The sequence below is a fragment of the Dipodomys ordii genome, unplaced genomic scaffold, assembly GCF_000151885.1.
Source record: "Dipodomys ordii isolate 6190 unplaced genomic scaffold, Dord_2.0 Scaffold24, whole genome shotgun sequence".
NCBI lineage: Eukaryota > Metazoa > Chordata > Mammalia > Rodentia > Heteromyidae > Dipodomys > Dipodomys ordii.
The window spans coordinates 12,070,090-12,095,519 of record NW_012267240.1 but is presented as its reverse complement, the minus strand read 5'-3'; the positions used below and the strand labels follow the sequence as shown (position 1 = coordinate 12,095,519).

At 36.4% G+C, this 25,430-nt stretch overlaps 1 protein-coding gene across 1 annotated transcript in view; it reads left to right on the top strand.

Annotated features, from left to right (window-relative positions):
- Window positions 1–25,430, top strand: part of Plxdc2 (plexin domain containing 2) — a 394,422-nt gene that overhangs the window by 266,164 nt on the left and 102,828 nt on the right. The window contains exons 5-6 of the mRNA XM_013014718.1: window positions 15,618–15,740; window positions 19,357–19,475. Coding sequence (XP_012870172.1) covers window positions 15,618–15,740; window positions 19,357–19,475 — 242 coding nt within the window. The remainder of the gene's footprint in view (window positions 1–15,617; window positions 15,741–19,356; window positions 19,476–25,430) is intronic.

The window sequence follows — 25,430 nt, the reverse complement described above, 5'->3', positions numbered from 1 at the left end:
GCTTGCTTTGTTTCTAACATATTTATAAGGTACCATGTGATTTTTTTGTTGCTTTGTATGTCGTTCCCCCACAGTATAACACCTGTTTTTTATTGTATTTGATATTGGTATAATTTGGGGAGGGGAAGGGAAAAAAGAAATTGCTTAAATGGGGATATAGGTTGACCCATTGCAATAATGAGATGTACAAGACACTATGTTGAAAACAAACTTTACAATTTAGGAAGGAAGGTGGGGGTGGGTGATGGGGGGAGTGTAGTTGAGGAGGTAGGAGGGAAGGGATGGTAGGGAGAAAAAAAGGAGGAGGCAACAATGCTTAATAAAAATGTACTCATTACCTTGCTCATGTATCAGTAACCCCTCTGAACAGTATTTTCACAATAAAGAACTTATTTTAAAAAATACACCGATGATTATTATCTACTTACATCTGCATAAACACAACTACTACACCTATGACTTTTGTCTCTTTTTAAGTTTGTTAATTATTGAAACATTATTATACAGCAACACATAGACACTGGTTGAATATCATGAGAGTATTTTGAAATGGAAGCTGTTTAGTGTCTATCTAGACTTTGCAATGAGTCCCAGGTTAAGGCAAATGATATATTCCTCTTTTAAACATATTTTGATAATTTTTAAACAATAGTGTTACAAGAAGTAAAATGTCTAATAGTTTAAATAGGATGTTGTTTCTGAAATAACTACTAATGAGAACCAGACTGTATTCTCTCTATCCTAAATAAAATGAATTCAAGTTATTCTGTGTAGTTACCACAACTGGAAGAATGTACATTCTAGGAAATACATTAAGAGTCTACATTAGGAAGAAAGGAGTCTCTGTGAGCGTGATTTTTTTTGCTGATCTTTTTATTTAGAGTTGGGGAGGAAGGGGAGAGAAACATAAAGTGTGAGAAGGATTGAGGGTCTCTTTTCAGTCTGTCTGCCCTAGGTAACTGTGGTGCTTCCTAAAATAGAACAGACAGAATGTAAGAAGAATTCATTATACCTGAAAAGAAATGTAGTTTTGAAAAGCTCAGTTTCAGTGGCTATGAACAGAGATATTGATAGATCTGTGCATCTAGGTTAGCAGAAAGTAAAAAAAAAAAAAAAAAATTCTTTTTCTTTTGAAAATGCATTTAGAGGAAGTAGGCTGCCTGGAGTTTATTGTGCTTTGGATTTTGAGGTATACTGTATGTGATTTGTATTGATTTATAAAAATCTCTGTACTTTAAGATGACTCACTCTGCCTCTCCTATGTACATAATGATGTGCATGTATGTGAAATATGCTATCAGTCCCTTTATTATCAAGTAATGCTCACCTTTCAGCATTTAGTGTTTTTTTAATTTTATTTTATTATAAAGATGCTGTACAGAGGGATTACATTTACATGAGTAAGGTACATTTCTCGATGAACATATTTACCCACTCCATTTTTGTTCTCCCGCTATCCCTTTCCTCCCCCTAATCCTCCCCTCCCCATGAAGTTGTAAAGTTCATTTCCAACATAGTGTCCTGTAACGTTGTTGCAATAGATCATCTTTTGTGCTTCTTTCAGTATTTTGTTATTTCCCTTCACTTACCCCAACCATATAAATGCATATACAGGATGGAGGGTACCAGAATCAAAGACAGAGATTGCCAGAGATAAACCAGTGGAAAAAGAAAAATGAAGTAAAATTTGAAGAAAAGACTAGATACAGTACATTGGCAACATCAAGGTTGACAACTAAAAAAAGAAGACCCGTTGCTTCCATGTCTTGGAGTTCATTTCAATTAGCATCATTTTGTATGTTCATATGTTCATAGCTCTTGAGCTATTATGATTCTCTGTCAGGACTAACTTTGGCTTATACTAATTCTTGCAAATGAGGGAAACCATAGAGCCTATTCTTCTTTGGGTCTGACTTACTTCACTTAATATGATTTTTTTCCAAGTCTTTCCAATTACTTATGAAAGGGGCATTGTCATTCTTTCTGATAGAAACATTAAATTCCATTGGGTAATATACCACATTTTCTCGATCCATTCATCTATCCAGGGGCATCTGGATCATATCTTAATTATGGTAAATAACAGCATTTAATGTTTTATGTGTTCAAATCGTAGGATACATTGAAAGTACCACATGTAAACCATCATTGTAATGCATACTTAAACCAAGCTTAAGCCTGTGCCTCAAGCCTGTAATCCTAGTGACTGAGATCTGAGAATTGTGATTCAAAGGTCACCCACCCAGGAAAGTCTCTGATATTCTTATCTCTGATTAGGCACCATAAAACTAGAATTAGAGCTGTGGTTCAAGTGGTAGAAAACTAGCCTTGAGCAAGAAAGCTCAGGGACAATGCCCAGGCCCTGAGTTCAATCCTCAGGACTGACCCAAAAGAAAAGAAAAAAGAAGACTGTATAATTAGCCCAATGTTTTTTTCATATTATAATTTTGTTCTTTCAGATAAGCAGTATAGCTCATGGTTCATGGCCAGGGTGAAATAGTAGGATGATATAGAAAAGGTTGGGAAAGGTGGATTATGAATTCATTAAGAATTCAAAGTTATTGTATCAAGCAACAGTTATTAATGCCATAATCTCATCAGCAGCAAGTGACCTAAAAGACATCCAGGACAATCGATGTGAACCACACTGACTGTGCAAAAATGGTTTGTTTCCCTCTGTCCACAGTGAAGGCAGACCTTAATACAATGGCAGTCTAAGGAAATTTTAGTAATTTCAGATTATACTTAAGAGGCTGAGCCATCTTAAGGAAATTACTGAAAATTTATACAGAACTGGAAGACAAAGAGAAAGAAAACTAGCATTTGTTAAGAAATACCGTTCCATGCGTGGAACTATACTGGGTTTCTTTTATTATTGAACTCATATCATCCTTTTCCTATAGAGAAGCTATTATTATCTGCATTGTGAATCTGGGGAAACAAAATTCAGGGCATTTAAGTAGCTTATTCATAGCTATGCACTTATTAAATCACAAGGTCAGTGCTTATAACCAATTATCTTAATTCAAATTAGGGAGAGTAAATTTTTCTCCATTTCATAAGACTTTTCCAATAGAAATGTTTGACAGATAAATATTGTCTTAAGACACATGAATCTCATGTGTCAATAATAAATATGATGATAAATATGATGATGGACCTGAGAGTAAAATCATCCAAAGAGTATTGAGGAACAGAGTAATTACCATCTAGTGAAGATATGAGACATACTTCGAGCTAGGTGTGGTGACTTATGAGTATAATTCTAGCTACTTTGGAGGCTGAGAATAGGAGGATCATAGTTCAAGACCAAAAGTACATAGGAATCCATCTCAGTCAATAAAAAGTGGGGGAAATAACGTGGGGTGAGATGGTGTTCACCTGTCATCCCAGCTATGTGGGAAGTATCAATAGGAAGATTCCAGTATAGGTTGTCCCAGGCATAATGAAAGACCCAATTTGAAAGACAAGGAAAGTAACATATATGCTGGGGGTGTGTCTCAAGTGGTGGTAAATGTAAAGCCATAAAGCTACATCCTCAGTACTTCTGGACTACTTGGACACTAGTAGTACTTCTGATGAATGGAATTTGGTTGAGGAGGAGGTGATATAATTGTGGACCACTACTGAAATGGGCCACTACTTATGGTTTCTTAGCTTTTGGTGACTTATCACAGTTGGCGTTTGGGCAGGACAGTTCTTCACTGTGTAGGAATGAAAAACATTTAATGGCTGGCTGTCCAAACTGGATCCCAAAGGAACCTCTCCAACAGTCAGACAAATAGCCCCTCAGACATAGAGTTCACTCACAACAGCCCTGGCAGTGGGAAAGGGAACATTAACAGAACAGGATTACCACCTATCCACCTAAAGGAATATTGCAGAAGTCTTGATTTAACATTTTAATCATCTCTTCTCCCCAAAGTCAAAGAAAGTTCTTAGGAAGGATTGAAAACAATCCTTGGGATTCTTCCTGGCTAAGCAAATGCTTAGACTCGTGGTCAAGACAATCTGTTTGTACTCAAGGGTCAGAGAGATGGTACAGTATCACCATTCAATACCAAACTACCAAACCAGCTAAGAAAATGTAGTCTGGGTCACAATGCTAAGATTATGAAAGGGCTCACAGCTCCAGAAGTTAGGAAATATCCGAGTGTGAGCTTAACCATAGGACTGCAAAGATGAAGAGCAGATGAGGAGTCAGTGCAGCTGCAGAGACAGCTTCTTTGGAGCTCTGATTGCAAAAGGATGGCAAACTACAGTGCAGATGCTCAACCTATTGTGTTGAATAGTAGAATCAGCTGAATTTGAGTTGTTTCCTTCTACTAATTAAAGCTTACATGATGTTGTTTGAAAAGGGTTAATTTCAGTCCAGTTTTACATAAGAAATTGCAAATCAGTTAGAGAAAGAGATGACGAGGTCATTCAGCTTGTTGGAGACAAAAAGAGCTCCAATATGAGGCTTTCCATGGTGGTTTTCTCCCTCATGGAGAGAAATCATTTATATATGCACACAAGTAAGCATGTATGCTTATATAAGAATAGACTCATACACATATAGCATACTTGTAAGTATATATAATACATATACATAATATATGCATTCAAAATCTTATACATATACTACATATACTTATATATGTACCAATATATTATATATATATATCATTTTATATTATAATTACATATATTATATATGCATATTATATATGCACCTATATATTTATTTATGTACCTACGCATGCATACACATATGTATATGACAATAATTACAAGGTAAGTGCCAAGAGAGTTGGAACTAATACCACTAAGGCTAGGTACTCGAAATACTGAAGTATATCTGGAAGAAAGAAGGAAGGCATCCCTGGATTTGGGATGGGTAGTGCATATAGTGGCTGGCTATCTTTGAAAAAGCAAAGCACATTTTCTCCTTTAATACCATCTTTGTCCACATGATTTTTTTTCCCTGCATGGAAAAGGGAAGGACAAACAAGAGATGGTCAGCATACTATCCAGACATGCCTGATTTCATGGATTCAAATAAAATGTAAGGATAAGATCTCTACGTCTCCTGGGATATCTAAAATTCAAGGGAAATAGCAAACATCTCTGAAAAATGTCATTGAGAGTGCAGTAAATTTTGTTTTGGAAACCAGAGACAGGGTAGACTACAGCTCTGGACAAGAATCCGAAAGGGACAATTCTTTTTCTATGGGATTATGTTTACTTTAAGCTTGGCAATTGTTAAAGGCAGGTGTGTGGGACTATAGAATATTCAATAAGCACAATGAAGTCTGGTGGTGTCACAAAATAGATAGGCTCTAATGGTATATGAGAATGTTCTCTGCAGGGCTGTTTCTGGCCTATGGTTCAGATAGATTTCAAATGATAGTTTTGAAGTGTTTAGAAAGAGTCAGCTGGCTTTGCTCTTTGTGGCAGAAGAGGATTTCTGGGATGAAGTGAAAGACAGAAACATGAGAAAGCTCCCCTTACTAGCAGAGGTCAGAGCCAGGATGTGAACACAGCTGATCACAGAGGGTTCTGGTAGGTATCCTAAATGACACCCCAGGCACTTTGGGCAGAAACTGCATGGAGAGCAAACCTTCAGGAAGCCAAGATCTCTTTCCAGAAATCCTGCTTACTTTGGTGTTGTCATAACCCCCGATTATTTGTGATCTGTGCTACTAGCATTTGTGTCTGTGGTACCTCTTTCCAGTCCTTACAAACTGATTTTTGGTGAGGAATATCATTTTACCCTTCCCAGCTAGAAATACTGGGGAAGTAGAGGCTAGGAAGAGGCTTGTTGCAGGTGACTGCAGGCTAGCTACTTGGGGCAGGGAACAGACAGGCCCAGTTCTACATCCACAGGACTGATTTGGCATTTGAGACTTTGGATGAAGTTTTTGTTCAGTTGTCCATTGTTAATTAGAGAGAGCTTTTGACCAAGTCTATGGGTTCCTATATTTTTTGTCTATCTTCCTGTCTTCTTCCAGTTCTTTCCTTTCAGGTAGGAGGAGGAGGTAGTTTATGTACGCTCAACAGAAATTCTTGAATTGGTATTTTCATGAAGATAATTTACAATAAAATAAACAAATGATCATTTGTTTCTTCTTTTCCTCAGGAAGTAGCTTAGGTGTGATTTATAATCCTCCTTGGTTCCTCATTGGTGTACTGATCCTGGGATTTGAACTGAGGGCCTGGCCCTGTTCTTGAGATTTTTTTTGTTCGAGAATAGTACTCTAGCATTTTAGCCAATCTCTACTTCTGTTTTTTTCACTGGTTAATTGGAAATAAGAGTCTCAAGAACTTTCTTTCCCAGGTTGGCTTTGAACCTTGGTCCTCATATCTCAGCCTCCTCAATAGCTAGGATTACAGGCATTAGCCACTGATGCCTAGCTCAGATATGTATTTTTAATTTAGCTGATAAGACACATTTGATGTCTTCTTGTTGTTCTTTTTTGATGTCTTTTGTCTTGAAAACTGGTTGGAAGTATTTGGTGATTGACAATATTATAGTTTATTTGTTAATAACTCATAGATATATTTTAGTACATATAATACTATATTTTCACCTGGCAGTTGGTTACAGTTATAAATGACAAATAGTTGATGTTTAACAATATTATAGGGTTCTTCCTGGGACTTGGTAATTAGTGTCCTCATCTGAATTTCAGAATTTTTGTAATTAAGGTATCATGTGAAAGGAACACAGCCCCAGAGAAATGCATATCTACTAATTTCTCTGGACACCATTGCAGAAACATGTCTCCCATGAGTTTCATGAGAAATTAGAATAAGGAACTAGTTCCCTCAATCCATATTTATAAATTTGGGTGTACATGATTCAAATATAGAGACTATAGTAGAAAGTAGGCAAAGTATGCAAACGTAACATATATCATTGTCATTTGCACTCAAAGAATAGTGTTTTACAATAAATGTTCAATGCCCTGGAAGCATGTGGGCTGACTTTAACCTTGCTTCTAGGGTCAAAAATACCCACAGAAAGATGATGAGGGAGAATATTTTATGTAGTCCTTGTACATTAAAGTTTTATTTCACAAGGAATGCTTCCTAGTCTCTTCATGCTTTTTTTTCCTTTTTCCTGTTTTTAATTTATTCTTATTGTCAAGGTGATGTCCAAAGGGGTTACAGGTACATACATAAGGTAATAAGTACATTTTTTGTCCAACTTGTTACCCCTTTCCTTCATTTTTCTCCCACTTTCCCTCTGCCCAATCCCTCCCCACCAAGTAGTACAGTTCATTTCCCATATATTGCCTTGTGAATATCACTGTTGCCTTCGTTCACCCTTTGTCCTTTGTCTCACCATTTTTTGTTCCCCTTTCCTTCCCTAATTCAGATAAATGTATATGCAATACCCAGGGCTCCAAAATCAAATACAGTGACAACAGGGGATAAAACATAAGAAAAACAACACGAAAGAAAAACAAAATCACATAGTACATTAAAAACATGTGCTTCTTTTAGGAAGGGTCCATTTGATAGGAAATCCTTAAAATCCACCATAACTTTTGTCTTTAATCTGTGCAATTCCCAGAGTTATTTCAAATCTCTCAACAAATATTTACTTCCTAACAGACATCCTATTGCTTCTCCATGGAATTTCCTTATTGTCAGCTCATATCAATGTGAATCTAAGGTAAATCCCAAACAGAAACTATTCTTACACTAAGTACATAAATTTGTATTGTCATATACACAATGAAAGATATATATATATATATATATGAATATATATGACATGGTAGTATGAATAGTATAACTAATTAAAACCATGCTAATAGTGGCTAATAATAATGAACTTTCCCCAGTATATTTGTTTGAAGAACTATAACAGGTTTTGTACTACTCTTGACAATCGTAGGTATCATGAATTCCAGTGGCATTCTAAAATATTCTCACACATAAGAATCCTCAAAAAGTTTAGTACTATTCCAAGTGAGTAATCAAGTAACATGCTGAAAAACTACACTAGGTTTGTAGGGAGGTACTGTAAGCACTTATATTGACCACCACATTTCCAACAGAAAACTTGATATATGGCTTATCAAAACACAAATTTCTTTTTCAGATAGCAATACACAGAAAATTATCAAATAGGAAAGGCTGATTAAAATCAGAATCTGACTAATAATCTTAATTGCACACATTACTGAAACACAGATAATACTTAAGGTATAACAGAAATTTTCATCCTTTTTCTTTGCCACTCAGACAAGTACATGCTTTCTTTCTTACTGTGACATTTCTAGTTATATGACACTACCATATGCAACCAGTAGGAAGTTAGTATTTTCACAAAATGCTTGTTCTAAAAGATTGGAAGAAAAGATTCATTCCACTAAGAAATATGAACATGAAGGAATTTTATTGTCTGTTGCCCAGTCATTAAATTCAATTCTGTAGTTTAACCCAAACAGGAACAATGCAGATAAATACACAGCAAGCAGTTAGATCTAAAGTGCAATTCTGTTTTTTTTTTTTTTTTGGTGTGTGTGTGTGTGTGTGTGTGTGTGTGTGTGTGTGTGTTTTGTCAGTTGTGGGGCTTGAACTCTGGGCCTGGGCACTGGCCCTCAGCTCTTCAGTTCAAGTAGAGAGCTCTACCACTTGAGCCACAGCGCCATTTCCCTAAAGTACAATGTTAACATCATATAAACATCTTAATATTAAAATCACCTAGAAACAATCTCATCGGGAAAAGTTAGCAGTAATTAAATAATTTCTATGTAATTAAGTAAGTTTCTATGTTTTCAGTACTGGATACAAATCCAGGGCCTTAGCATATGATTTGTAAATAATGCTTTACCACTGAGCGACATCCCTAAGTCCAGACTTTAATTTCCAGCACTCTTGTTCAATGATGTCTATGTGAACTGAAACTGTTACACTACAAGTTTACATTGGGGAACTGATGCTCAAGAGAAGAGAAGTAATTTGGTCACAACTCTAATCTTTATTCATGTGTTACTGTCTGTCCCCCTCCCGCTACCTCCACAGGCAATGACATACACAGATTTACATTTCATTTGTGGATTGCAATAGAAGAATCTAAACCCTGTGTATAAAATCTTTCAGCTAAAAGGGCTTGAACAGACTTTGAGGTGACTCCAACTTTGCTCTAAGGTGTGAATCTTGGGATTTCTCACACAAAAATGAAAGGTCTTTTCTTTCTCAGAGTCCTTGGAGCACATGGTTGAGAGAATTCTCATTTGGTGACTCATTTTCTGTCAGTCGTGGGGCTTGAACTCTGGGCCAGAGCACTGTCTCTGAGCTCTTCAGCTCAAGGCTAGCACTCTACCACTTGAGCCACAGCACCACTTCTGGTTTTCAGAGGCTTATTGGAGATAAGAGTCTCATGGACTTTCCTGCCCAGGCTGACTTCAAACCATGATCCTCAGATCTCAGCCTCCCATGTGGTTAAGATTACAGATGTGAGCCAGCAGCACCTGGCACTTTTTTTTTTAACTTGCATATGGGAATTTTCAGCTTTGTTTGCACAGTGGTTATCTTAGAAGTAACCTCAAACCTCAATACCAACTAATATTCTGTCCTCACCAGGACTTGACACAAGGCTAGAGTTAAGAGTTCTGAACTTTACTGTGAAGGGCTTATAACATTTGAAATCACAAGACCTGATTTAGTTATGTGGCTTTGGGAAAATTGCTCAGCCTTATCAAATACACAGTTAAATGAAAATAATAATGACATCATTCCATTATTTCTTATGGAGAAGATGAAGTAAAAACAAGAAAACAATGGAATTATTAAAGGCCTACATCGATGTTTATTACTTTCATTACCACAACAAATTTGGTTAGTAAATAAGGATATATATGTGTGTGTGTGTATGTTATATTGTGTTAAATATAACATATTATCCATATGTTACATAATATATTGTATGGTATATATACATCCTATATTACATATATTATATATTACATATATGATATATCATATCGCATATCTGATATGATATATAATATATATGGTACATCATATATATTATATCAAATATAATATATGTATATGATTTAGTGTTATTAATTCTTGAGAGACCCTACAAAGACAGATCACCAAATAACTTGATCATACATATTCAAAATAAGATTATTCAAATGTGTACAGACTATGGGCACAGAACAGCACAAGTTCTTTTAAGCAAGAACAAAGCTGTTGATTGCAACTAAGCTCAGAACTTGACTCTAAGTTTAGAGAAGGCAAAGGGAAGGTCAATGGGTTGAGCATGATTTGAGATTTAAAGCACAAAACTTTTTTGTTATTCTTTTAAAGGAAGGTATTTTTCTGTTTGAAGAATTATCTGGATAATTACCTTCCTGCAAATCTAATGACTACACCGATGACTACTATTTATACCAGAAGCATATAAATATAAAAGGAATATTATGATTAACCCTACAAAGAGGTTTGAAGAAAATAATTAAAATGTATTACATAAAGTAGTTCAAAATGTGAAGGACTATAAAAATAAACTTTTTTTATTCTCTAAGACCAGTATGCCCAGAAGAGGCAAAAATATTTTTTTCTTGAAAATGGAGATAAATATCTGAACATGGTTTTTGTAATTATCAGTGCTTTGAAGCTTTGGAAAAAAATTGAATGTATTTAATTTGTATACCTGTAAGGTATCTGTCCACTTAGTTATTAATCACTGCTGAAATGATAGATTTGTAATATAGAAACTTAAGTACTAAATACAATTCATTGTTGATGTCATTCATTTTATTTGCTTGTCATTAAAAAGTAATCCAAGGTATTGATAAAAATTCTTCAGTGTGGGGCTGGGAAGATGGCTCAGTAGTAGAGTGCATGCCTTGCATGCATGAGGCCCTGGGTTCGATTCCTCAGCACCACATAAGCAAAAAGAAAAAAAAGCCAGAAGTGGCGCTGTGGCTCAAGTGATAGAGCGTTAGCCTTGAGCTGAAGAGCTGAGGGACAGCGCCCAGACCCAGAGTTCAGGCTCCATGACTGGGCCAAAAAAAAAAAAAAAAATTCAGTGTGGTCAAGAAAAATAAGTGCTCTCTGGATTAGCAAAATTCAACACAGATTTTGTTGTTGTTGTTGATTGTGGGGCTTGAACAGTGCTGCTCTTCAGCTCAAGGGGAGCACTCTACCGCCTGAGCCACAGCACCACTTCCTTAATACATTTCTAAGAGCAGTAGATTTTCTTCTTTTGTTGTTGTGGTGGTTGGTCAATTTTGTTCCATTTTTCTGTCCTTGAATTATTGTGTAGGTTAGTCTTTGGTATTGTGGAGTTAATCATGTCAGTAATATTATTATCAGTAATTAGTAATTACAATCATTCATAAGTTGTAGCAACTATAGTGTAATCATTTATAGAAGACATAACTTACTTTAATGTTACAATCACGTATGTGTGAAGACCTTTAACTATGTATTTTGCTATTATCACTCTCCCATACTTTTATCTCACTTATTGGGAACAATATGAAATTTCACCTTTGTATTTTGGAAAATGATAGTTGGTGAGACATAAGAACAGTGAGTGGATCCCCTAATCTGTAACCTGGGAAGTGAGGAGTAATTTCTTGCCAAATCAACGTAGAAACACCTGGATATGTCTTGTTGGTATTAAATGTTACCAGTAACTGTATGCTGGTGGATCACACCTATAATCCTAGCTACTCAGGAGGCTGAGATATGAGGATTGGGGTTAGAAGCTAACACAGGCAGGAAAGTCTATGAGAATCTTATCTCTAATTAACCACCAGAAAACCAAAATTGGAGCTTTGGCTCAAAATGGGAGAGTGCTGTCCTTGAGCAAATGAGCTCAGGGCCAGTGCCCAGGCTCTGATTTCAACTCCTACACTCGACAATAATAATAAGAAGAAGAAAAAGAACAAAAATAAAATAAATACAACAATCTAAAGTTATTAGTAGTAATTGTATATCTGGATTCTAAAATAGTTGATCTAAGAGTTGAGAAAATGAGAAGAGTTGAGTACTTGTTAGTAGACAACTAAGAAGAACAGTTTATATATAGATACAATGCTATTGTTAAATAGGAAGAATATAGTCTGGTGTTTTATGGTACATCAGTGTTGACAGAATTAACAATAGTGCAATAGTTTCTCAAAGAAGAAGAGATTTTGAATATATTTCATAGAAAGAAATTATCAAAGTTTACAGTGATGATTATACTAATTACCTGAGCTGATAAATTATGCAATACCTACATGAATTGAAACATCACATTAGACCTCATAAATATGTACAAATATTGTGTGTCAATCAACAAATTTTCAAGTGGGGAGAAAAAAAGATATATCTTATTATGTGAAGTTTGCTGCTGTATTCTTGCACAATTGTTTTGGAGAATGGATATCATAGTGATTTGAAATTAGCTCCCTGCCTTGAGTTGCTGTTCTTTCTATTCTAGTTAGGTACTTTTATCTGTAAGTAATGAGAATTAGGATTAGGGAAATAGCTACTTGGAACTATTCTCTCTCTCTCTCTCTCTCTCAGAACTCTTTTAGAACATTTTTCTAGAAGGTTTGATCAATAGAATTTTGATGTTCATTTTCAACATGAAATTCCAAATGAATCCTGCTGAGAGGAAGAAAGCAGGAACCCTGAAAAATAATTTCTCTTTATATTTATAGTATTTTTTATTGTGAAAATACCGTACAGAGGCTTACAATTACATGGACAAGGTAATGAGTGCATTTCTTATCCAGTATTGTTGCCTCCTCCTTTGTTTCCCCTTCCCATACCTTCCCATTTGCCCCCCCCCCCACTAAAAGCCCCCCCACCTCCCCCACCTCCCCCCCCACGCCAAAGTTGTAAAGTTCATTTTCGACATAACATCTTGTACATCTCATTGGTGCAATGGGTCCACCTGTATCCCTATTTAAACAATTTGTTTTTTTCCCTTCCCCTCCACAAATTATACCAACATATACTTTTGTGATAATGTGATATTGGACTGTGACCATTAAGGTTATTGCTGAAAAACTAGAGAAAAGTTATAAAAAGCAATGACCAGATCACCAGAATTTCTTTTTCTTTTTCTTTTTTAAAAATTTATTTATTTTTATTGTGAAAATACCGTACAGAGGGGTTACAATTACATGGGCAAGCTAATGAGTACATTTCTTTTTTTTGTTTTACAAGTACATTTCTTATCTAGCATTGTTGTCTCTTCCTTTCTTTCCCCTTCCCACCCCTTCCCATCTCACCCCGCCACCCCACCCCCACCCCCAGGCCAAAGTTGTAAAGTTCGTTTTTCGACATAACGACTTGTACAGCTCATTGTTGCAATGGGTCCAGCTGTATCCCTATTTGAAAGATTTGTTTTTTCCCGTCCCCTCCACAAATTATACCAACATCAAATACAGTGAAAGCAGGGCTTATAGCATGCAGGAGGGGCATACAAAGCAACAAAGAAATCATCTTATAAATATGTTAAAAACAATCACAAGAAAGAAAAAAAATTGAATACTTATCTTGGGGTAAGAAATGAGTCTCTTTTTAAATTAGTAAATGTTTCTTCTTTTTAAACTCTACAATTAGTTCACTAAACTGATCTATAGTAAGCTATTTAGAAATCACAATCTAGAATTTGAAGCAAAAAAAGAAAAATTTTAATGTCAGTAAAATCTTCATTTAGACCCCAATGTGAGATAACAAAGTTTAACTCTTGTCAAGGCTTAAATATTTCATAATTTTATAATATTATAATTTTATAATATTCTGTTTTATTTTATCATTATACAAAAGTGACATAAAGAATCCTCATATATCTAGTTAATTCATAACTTCCCAAACATTGCAGTCATGTTTTTACAAACAAGTTGTTTAGGACTTTATTTTGTAATATTGTGTGTGTTGACTTGGAAATTAGTTTTTTGGGTTTTTTTTTTGTTTTTATTTTGTCGGTTGTGAGGCTTGAACTCTGGGTCTGGGCGCTGTCCTTCAGCTCTTCAGCTCAAGGCGAGCACTCTACCACTTGAGTTACACCGCCATTTCTGGTTTTCTGGTGGTTTATTGGAGATAAGAGTTTCATGGACTTTCCTGCCCGGGCTGGCTTTGAACTGTGATCCTCAGATCTCAGCCTCCTGAGTAGCTAGGATTACAGGTGTGAGCCACCAGAGCCCGGCGGAAATTTGTTCTTAATTGTTCATTTCTTATATTATTATTAAAATCACTTAATATTCCCTGAGCTGGTTCTTCTTCAGGCAGCTAAAGACCTTGAGGCTAGAAGCCAGTATGGGATTAAAGATTTGTCACGGGTAATCCACAAAGTAAATAAGCCTAATGTGAGTAATTGAAAGTGGGTTAGGTTTGTAACATAGGAACTATTGAAAGTAAATTCAAAGCTGAAGTCCCTCCTTCATGGTAATTTTTTTCTCATTATCCATTTGCTAGAAAAAGGGGCTGGCACTGATAACTCTGTAATCAGAGAAGCATTTGTGAATTGTCAATATTTTACCATATGATCTGCAAACATATTGACCTCATCTTCCTGATAGGAACCTCATATTATAAAGGCTTGAGCAATGTGAGAATTGGAAAGTGTTGCCATGGGTATTTAACCCCTTTGCAATTTTCAGAACTATGAAGAAGAAAAGGAAGAAGAGGAACAAGGAGGAAGATATTTTGCACATTTTATCATATTTCTAAAATGCCTTCCACTTAAGATTGAAATTTGAGAACATCTAGCGCTGGAAATTAAGCTCCCGGCAAGAGCACTTGCCTACCAGGTGGAAGGTCTTAAGTTCAATCCTCAATCAACAAAAAACAAACAATAAAAATGAAAGATAAAATCTACACATGAGTGCCATGAAAAGAATTTCAGTTGTAAATGGAGCTTTCATGATACATTGTGCTAAAATAAGTGATGAATAAGGGAAAAATAGAATATTTGATTTGCTGGTGGTACTCTATTAGCATTTCTCAGCCTACTATTTTCTTCCCACAATTAGAATTGTATGTGTCATGGATTTCTGATGGACAATTGTACAAGGTACTTATAAATGATTGGAGAATTGCTACAAAGATGGGTGAAAATGTTTGAAGAGGTAACATTGATCAAAATGTATTTTATTTGTAAACTACTTTGTTAAATGGCAACTCCTCTGAACAGTTAGTTAAAGGTAATAATAATGATAATAACAATAATAACACCAAGCACTGTTAATCAGGCAGCAAGACATTAAAAAGTTCCTTTTAAAAAGTGTATCTACTGCTGGTGGCTTACACCTGTAATCCTAGCTATTCAAGAGGCTGAGATTTCAGGACCATGGTTTGAAGCCAACCCAATCAGTAAAGTCCATTACACTCTTATCTCCAGTTAACCACCAAAAAGCTGGAGGTGAATCTGTTGCTCAAGTCATAGAGTACTAACTAACCTTGAGCAAAATAGCTCAGGGACTGTGGCCTGTGACACACACATACACACACACACACACACACACGTGTGTGTGTGTGCATGCACACATATATCTTCTAGATTTTATTACCAAAACAGGACTGTCATAAATAGGAGATATTTCAGTAACAGTTTCATCTCGGATCCCTTTCTTGCTCACGTGCTTCCTCTTTGCTCACAGGTTTCATATACACTGGAGAAGTTGTACATAGAATGCTCACGGCCACGCAGTATATAGCACCTTTAATGGCAAATTTTGATCCCAGTGTTTCCAGAAATTCAACAGTCAGATATTTTGATAATGGTATGTATTGATTCAATTTTTTTGTCAAATGTATGTTTCAAAAACAATCATCATGTCATTCATGTTAATATTTGGAAATCCTTTTGGGAGGAATGGATTTATAAACTGCTTGATGCTCATTTTCTGAGAGAACACAATGGTAGAAGTACACTGGCCCAATGGAGCTCATTCACTTGTTCATCCAACAAATGTTTACTAGAATCTTTGTCACACTATAATAACATGTTGCTGTAGGCAGAACCTTAGACAAAGCAAATACATTGATTTGATGATATGTTACATAAGTCTTTCCTATTTAAGGATATTTAAATAATCAGAATATATTTGTAATAAATTTCTATTTAAAGGTATTTAAATCAGCATAACATATTCACAATAAATTCCTATTTAAATATATTTAAATCAGTATAATATATTCATAGTAAATTTCTAAAAGTTACGAACTCCATATGTCCCACCACCACCAAAAATAAATAAATAAATGAGGATTTTAGGAATGCAAAGTATCTGTAGAAAAGGCACTAGGCACTGGGTTAAATACTTACACTCCAAATTAAGTAAATAAGAATTTTAGAAAACTGTGTGGCAAAGTAGGAAATTTCTTCTAAGGTACTATCTCTGTGAGAACTAAAGTAGATTTTAAAAGTGAGTCTTAATGATTACTGCAGTCTGAGTGAGTCATAGAATATTAATGCACCAAAATGAAAGAAGCCGTAAAAGTAACCCCTTTTACTAGAAAAATAATTTGATGGGTCATAAATAGCACATCATGCACTTTTATTCCTACCAGTTGACCAAAGATCTGATCAGGCATAAAATCAGAAAGTTTGGATGCTAGTGACCTTGAATAGCACTGTCATTTCATTTTCACTTTTACTTTGGAGATTTTTTTTTTTTTTTTTTTGCTGTTAAGGTAAGGGCTACAGGAGCTCAGTTCTAATAAACATATAGGAGGGGCTGGGAAGGTGTCTCAGTGGTAGAGTGCTTGCCTTGCATGCATGAGGCCCTGGGTTCGATTCCTCAGTACTACATAAGCAGAAAAAGCTGGTGCTAGCCTTGAGCTGAATTGCTCAGGGACAGCACCCAGGCCCAGAGTTCAGGCCCCATGACCTAAAAAAATAAATAAATAAACACATAGGAGAAAGAGTATATGAATTTCTGCAGTAAGTTATTAAATAACTTTAGAGAAAGTCTATGTCCGTGAAGATGAGAAAAGGACACTTGACTCTGAAAATGTGCATTTTCTTCAGCCCTGCTTTTCTTTGGTCATATTTTTTTTTCCATCATAGTTGTCCAAGAAAAAGTCCTTCCTGGTCCACTTCGCCAATTGTTTTACTCATTTTCAGTGCTAGCTAGAGAGAGAGATTTTGAGTAAAGGACTAATTAGAAAAACAGCAGATAACAGAGATAAACATGTATCTCTAAAAGCCATGCTTACCTACATAACATGAAGTTTTAGATTTTTGCAATATTTAGAAAAAGATGAACCTTGAAATGCTGGTTCTCTGATAAGCACATTAATAGAAATGACCCACAAATTTGAAAATCTAACTAAAATTATTGATGCACAATAATCTCTCCACTGAAACTAACTACCCCATAAGATAAAATATAATTTTTCCAAACAATTCTATTTTGAGTACCTAAAACTAACAATATATTAAGAATATCAACTTCAGAATCCACACTATAATGTTAATTAATTTATATAGAACTCTGATTTTCACAAAGAAATTTTGGTCACTTCTTTCCTCTTTTTTTCTGTTTTCTGTTTTTGTGTGTGAGTAGCTTTTTCTTTTTTTTTCTTTTTCCTTTTCTCTTTTCTTTTTTAATTTGTGCTCTACCATTTGAACCATGCCTTCAAACCAGATTTTTCCTGGTTGTCTGGGAGATGAGGTCAGACTTTTCTGCCCAGGTTACACTCAAATGACCACCTACTTGATCTCAAACTCCTGAGTAGCTAGGATGATATAGATGTATTATTTTCTTATAATAAATGTATTTTCTTATGATAAATACAGCAATCATTTATTGAGGATCAGGCAAGGATTGTCCTTTCCATGTCATAGGAGAGGAAATCGGATCTGAAGGTAGACTAGGCCCAAGCAGCTAGAGAGGGACTTAGGGATTACAAGACATAAATCTATGTCTTCTGATCTTCCTTTAACAGCACATCCAGGGTGTGATACAAATGAGACCCTCAGGGCTTGAGGCATAAGAGAAAGAAGAGAGGTTGAGAGGGAATTTTATGATTAAGAGAGCCTTCTACTTATAGAATTGTGAAGCATTTCTCTGGCTAACATTTTCTTATAGCCTTTTCTAATTTTCAAAAATACGAGATAGCATAGACTATGAGATGGCCTTGGAAGAGAGAAACCCGGATTTTCACTCATGACAGTAATGTGCATGAGATGTTTCCTCCAGCTAAAATCACCAAGGTGACATTCAAAAACATTTTGTGGAGCCAAGCACAGTGGATCATGCCTGTAATCCTGGCTGAGACAAGGGGATCATGAATTCCAGGCCAGCATGGGCTGTGTACTGAGACTCTCTCTGAAAAAAAAATTGTTTTCACTATTTTTAAAGTAGCTCAAAAGAAATACATTTCTATACTTCGACATTTTATAATGAAAATATTTCACGTAACAATCTCTTAAAGTTGTCAGCTCAAGAGACAATACTAATAGCACTAATAGCACAGAATGCTTTCTGAAAAGTACTTTTGTTACACAACAATGATTTTTATCAATCAGATATTTTCTGCCCGGAAATAAATTTTGCTCTTTAGTTCAACTTTTTTTTTTTTACAAAGCCAAATAGCATCAATTAGAGTTAAGGAAAAATACTAGCTGCAAATTAAAGACACACATACACGTACACACACACATTATCTTTGCTGACAAGCATCTACTTTGCATTGAGTTTAATCATGAGGCCATCAGAATAGAAGGCACAGGGCTATGGGCTCAGCCAATCAGCTTCAAGGAATCTTCAGAAACATTAGCCCAGAGTCCTCAGAACTACCTGGCAGCTGTCTAGAAACAAAGCAAGGAAGACAGAAACGAGATCCACTGTTACTCAGAAAGGAAAATTCCCATTAATATGAAGGGACTTCTTCAGAGGGGAGAAGAATATAATTCTAAGTAGGGAGAGACATTTGCAAGTCTTTTATAAATGGGCCTAGTTTTTCTGAATATGTACCTTTCTCAAATACTTTCTTCAAAAGTACTTGAAGTTCATTGAATCAATCCACTTGGCTGCATTTTGAAAGCAACTTACAGCAATGTAAGCCCGTAGTAGCCATTAACATTAATGAAATTCCTACGGCAAGATTCCTTCACACTGAGTTGGCTCAATATTAACCTCAGTATGAAGTGAGACACACACACACACACACACACACACACACACACACACACACACACACACACACACACGACCCAATTGCTCTTTCAGTGGAGGAATTACAATTAACTGTAAAAATTGCAATGGTATACCTACTGGATTTGAAGGCTGGATAAATGCTTCTGTGACTGCTCTCCCCAGAACTGAGAGGTGTATTTGTCTCATTGCATTTTTGTTGTTGCTGTTTTGTTTTGGCCCTCGGCAATGGCAGGTACTGCACTAGTTGTCCAGTGGGACCATGTACATCTCCAGGATAATTACAACTTAGGCAGCTTTACGTTCCAGGCAACTCTTCTCATGGATGGACGCATCATCTTTGGGTACAAAGAAGTAAGTGACCTTGATCATGACCCCTCCCTGCATATGCCAAGAACTGCATATCTCCTTTTTCTTGTCTACTGGGTTATTTTGATTAATAAATGCACTTCTTTATTTTTAATCTCCTGGGTGACATTTACAGTAAATTTGGGGATGATTTTCTTTTGGGACATACACTGGTATCACTTACATTGACCCACAAATTCTGTAAAATTATGGAATAATTACATTACAGTGAACAACTCTAAGAAAAAACTTACACTTTGTAAAGGTTTTTCATCTACAACTGAATATTTATATCCTTATATATTTATTTATATATATTATATATAATATTTTATAAACTATATATTATAATATATTATATATAAATATATATATTTATATACATTTTTTAGGGAAGTAGCGTTTTATTGACTTCTGCAATGGTTTTTTTTATTCTGATTCCCAAAATGTAAATGAACCTGAAAACATGAATAGTTCAGTGACCCAATACTGAGAAGCTCAATAAGTCACTCCCACAACAGTTGGCTAATGGTTATTGGAAGCTGACAGGAAATATTAATTAGTGCTGTAAGTGACAGAGTGAGAGGACTTCTTTCCTTTTTAAAATAAAATGGATGGGGCAGGGAAAGTGGCTCAGTGGTAGAGTGCTTGCCTTGCATGCATGAGGCCCTTGGTTCAATTCCTCAGTATCACATAAGCAGAAAAAGCTGGAAGTGGTACTGTGGTTCAAAATGGTAGAGCACTAGCCTTGAGCTGAAGAGCTGAGGGACAGCACCCACGCCCAGAGTTCAGGCCCCACAACCAGCAAAATAAATAAATAAAAATAAAACTGATAAAAATAAAGAATAAAAACTTCCTAAATCATAGCCTTAAATATGTAGAATGTTTAGACTGTAATTACAATGTGCTTGATTTTAAGCTCATTTGACAGTGCAATTAAAAGCTAGTAGACAAAGAATATAGGAATCATGTCCCAAATACTAGAGATAGGATTTTTTTTTTAGGCAAGCAGTACTTTTGAGAGAAATCCTGACAAAATAAATAAATAATGGTATTATTAACACAGGTTAATGGGTATTTATAATAATATAAACTATGTATTCTTTCCAATTGAGGGATTATCTTCTCTTTGGAGAAATGAATCCTTGCTTATTAAACACACAATGTTGATAAGGAAATATTTCATATTGGTCAAATCTCCTGGAATGTAATCATAAAGTAAGAGATGGCTGAATTTTAACTAAATAAACCAATTTTTAAAAATCCAACAAATATACTAGATCTTTTTACTCAAAGAGAATTTCTGTGTGAAGTATCTTTTCACTTAATTGGGGCAATAATATCAATAGGATATTATATGGGGTGTGTCCTGAATTGCATTTCTTCTTCCAGGGCTATGTGTTGCTATCATAATCCACTGCATTCTTTTATCATGTTTCCTGCAAGTGGAGATAATTGTTCTCAAAAGGACTTATTTGCTTATTCATTGTAATCTAGTGCAAAAAGAGCACTCACCTTTAGGAATGTCAATATTCAACAGATTTAGGCAGCAGTAGTAAAACTTCGTGAATGCCCAGGGTCACTAAGTCTATGGCTTTAGAATTCACCCACTGTAGACTTTGTCAAAACAGATACTCTTTTTCTTACTATGGTTTCTATCTCTCTAGCCTTCACTATCAAAATTATCATCTTTATTTAGATTGTTCTCAAGGGGCCTCTCACATTACAGAACCAAAAGTAGGTTCTCCTTTCTTCTGAGTTGGCACTTTAGTTTTCCTTTCCTTCACTTTAATTGTTGAACATTTGCTTGTTTCCTGTTTTGTCATAGGCAGTATTAAAATGATAGGCAGTTTGATATTGTCATACTTCCCACACTGTGGTCCAGTAGAACATCTTCTGCCTGTGCTCAGAGTTCAAAGAGCTCATTTTTATTTGCCTTACTCCCCTTTTCTGTATCCTCACCAGAAAGTAATTTCTTCTTCTTTTTCATTTCTCCTAGTAATTATCATGCAATCTATTTTGCAGGATTTCTATCTGTAAATTTTTGCTAAAATATGAGGCTCTTTGCATTTGAGAAGAAGATGCTCCTGGCACTTCTACAAAGTATTTTTTTTTAAAAATCACATAATAGCTGGGCACCCGTGGCTCACGCCTGTAATCCTAGCTACCCAGGAAACTGAGATTTGAGGATCACAGTTCAAAGCCAGCCTACACAGGAACGTCCATGAGACTCTTATCTCCAGTTAACCACCAGAAAACCAAAATGGCACTGTGACTCAAGTGATAGAGCACTCATCTTGAGCTTAAGAGCTGAGGGACAGCACCCAAGCCCAGAGTTCAAGACCCATGAACGACAACGACAACAACAAAAATCCCATGATAGTATAAAACAGCACATTGCATAGTCAGTTATTTTGCAAAGTGCTTGCACATGCATTATTTGTTTTGAAAGACCCCAGACTCCTGGGATACTTTCGTCAACGGGAGGGCGCCCCAGAAACTCAGACTCCAGGCCGGGATGATGCAGTAAGCAAGAGGAGTTTATTTGACGTTTGCGCAAACGGACTCCCTGCCCCGGTCAGTCAGAGAGCCCCAAGCAGCGGTTACAAGCCCTTTTTTAAAGGCAAGAACCACAAGATTAACACATAACACAAAGCATCCCATGACTGGTCCATTTAAAGGTCATCATATATGCCAACAATCACCTTGCCACGCGGGAAATTTTGTAACACTCTTTGTAAAATGACTGGCCCATGGTTGGTTTAAGGGGGTTTACATGTTACAGGCCTATGATTGGTTGACATTTGGCTTAGCTTGTGGTCTTGCCAGGTGGTCCTTATCTCAAGGTCCTGTCTGGGGAATTTCTAAATGGGAACTGAGGAACACGTACTGTCTGTTCTTTATATACAACCACTGACCTTGTCCTGGGGCTGGCATCTGGTCCCTGAAACTTCTTAACTCATTTCTGGGAAGGGAAGTGTTAGTGCTAGCGTGAGCAGGTTTACAGAAGCAGAATCAGCAGTTAGCAAATTAGCAAATTGTAAAATGGACGCAGCCCTAATTTTTCTAATTCTTCATTCCCTCCTTTTCTTTGGACTAATTTTAATCTTAAAATTCAGGGTGTCTCTATATTATCTTGTGGGGTGTCAGTTGTTCTCAATGCTTGGTATTTGGATCTCAGAACTAATAGACGGACTGCGCTGATCTTTTTTTTTTTTTTTTTACAAGAGACACCAGTCTGTTGAGTATACAAGGTCCAATTGTAACAAAAGTAACAGTACCAGAGCCCCTTACATTTTTTTTTTACAAAAGACACCAGTCTTGCCTCCGTATATCACAGTTAACTTAATTTTATACCAGCTGTACTTGTAAGCTCTAATTTTAAGACATACTCATACCATTTGCTACATACTTAAACTTTCTGAGGTTTGTCTTCTTTCCTTTTAAACAATTAAAGACAATCCTTACTTTTCAAATCCTCTCTTATCCAAAGGGGATACCAATTTTTCCCCAATTCCTTTCCCAAGGCTTTCTTTACTATCCCCCTCTCCTTCTCAGTTTCCATGGATAACACACTCAGGTTATTACCATACCAGAGCCAAACTAGACTGTGACCATAGAGTGGATTTCCAGTCACTATGCACTGAATTGCCTAAGACAAGCAAGCCAATGATATCCTTGTCCTCAATATCCACTGTGGGAAGAGAGGGTTTCTGGATATCACCCAAAAGAATGTCCTACAAGATCTTAGTTTTAGCAGCAGTCAACCAGGAAGCAGACTCAGGTGATGGAATCAGGCAGGAGTTCCTCCAGGTGGCTGTCAGGCCATCGTTGAACTTTACCCATTAGGGTATGCAGCAGCAGCAGCAGCAGCAGCAGGGTCTCTCAGTGGTTCCAAGGGACTGTCACACCTCATGCTGGGCTGTAAATTCCTACACAGACTGGTTAAAGATACATTGCATAGGCTTGGGAGGCTTTGATCCTGCTGGTTTTTAAGATCTTCAAACAATAGCCCACCACAATTTACCAAGATTACAACTTTTTTACTAACCAGATATTTTTGTAAATAGACACAGAAGACTCAGAAGGCTTAGTCTTGAAACCGTCTCTGACAGATGCAGTCTCCACACCTTGCACACCGACAACTGTTAACACTATTTTTTATGCCTTTTTTAAAAATTATTTTATCTATTTTGCCTCATTTCTCCAAAACTGACTCTGGACCCTTGATCTTAAAATGGGGGTAGAAGGGCGAAGGTCCATCTTCTGTAACTTCTTCAATCTGACTTCAGGGGCGTTGATCTTACCTAGCCAGGAACCTATAACCTTACAAAGAGACCATCAGGGTTAGAACAATATTTAACTTTTGACAACTGCACAGACCTTTTTTCTGGCTGCAGCAGTGTAGCTTGTTTAGCACTCTGGTTTGCAAAAGCATCTTTCTAGATGGCTTAGGAATGTGATCTGTAATGATCCCAAACAATGCCTAAGTTACCTTTGCAGGCCTTTAGACAGATATCAATAGAAACACACTCTCAGGTTTACAAACTTTTTCCTGAGCAGATGAACTTCATGTAACTAGTGTCAGCTCAATTAGAGCTGCCAATTAGAGCTTTTGGCACATAAAGGGGTTGAGATTTAAACTATCCCCCACATTTTATAGCATTGGCTTTTTATTACTATCACAGAGGACTGGCAAGTTTCTGTCCCTTACAAGGTAGATAGTCATGGACATTAGGCATGCTTATAAACTTTTCCCATGACCTTCCGGCTCTTACCAGTTTTGAAGGGCCATGCACAAATGACTCTAGGATCTGACATTTCTGCCATCCAAGCAGTGGCTTACTGCCTCTGGATGCTCCTCCATCGCTTTTGTCCCAGGAGTGTCTTCTCCACATTGGGATAAATGCCTCATTGGCATTTCCCTTTAGCTGGTTGCTGGACTTGAACTCGGGCCTGAGCACTGTCCCTCAGCTCTCCAGCTCAAGGCTAGCACTCTGCCACTTTGAGTCCCAAAGCAACTCTGCTTGCTCTTTCAGCACTCTGCTGGCTGAGTAGAGGTGACAGTCTCACAGGAACCTTTATGTGCCCGGGCTGGCTTTGAACCAGTTTGCAGATCAATGAGTCATAAAAGGCCAATTTACTCCAATTAAAAGCAACAAGGTGGTCAACATAGAAGTAGCTTTTAAGCATGCTCTTACCTGAAACTCATTAAGAGTCAAAGTTACATCTGACAAACTTGTAAGAATCCTCTGTGCTTTTCCCTGGGCTTGCTGGAAACTTTAAAAATAAAAACCTATAAGAGCAAACTGGAATAGCAATTATTTTGGTAATCCTAATTTTTCCTTTGTGCACATTGAGGCCAATGTTAACAACAATTTTACATTTAAACTTTATATCCAAAATCCATTTTTAATTTTTAAAAACCTCTTATTAATTACCTTTAATATTTTATACTTTAGTTTTCATTTGCATTTTGAAAAGATCCCTTGAAATCTTGAGGCCAAGTGTCACTCTTTGCCTCTTGGCTGCTTGTTTTTACACATTAAAACTTTTAAATTTAAATGACAATTTTTTTTCTTAATGTGAAAATAACAATCATCATAACTGAACCAAAAAGCTAGACTTAGCGTCTTTATGACTTTTAAAAACATCCTAATTGTAAAACATTTAAAGCAAGTCACATTATATAAATAACTTTTTAACCCTCTTTTTAAGGCCTTTCTAATTTTAATGTTAACACATCCAAGGGGAAGTTTTAGCAATACTAATCAGATCATCACATCACTCATTTTAACCATCATGTTTTCAGTGTCTGTCTGCAGGGAAAAGAGAGAACAAAGATGGGCCACTCAGCCCCTTCTATGGAATGGGCACACACCCAATCCGACTCTTTAGGGTTAGATGAACTGCGTTTGTGCCAGCTTGCCCTCTTTCACCCTGCATGGACTCCTCCCAGGG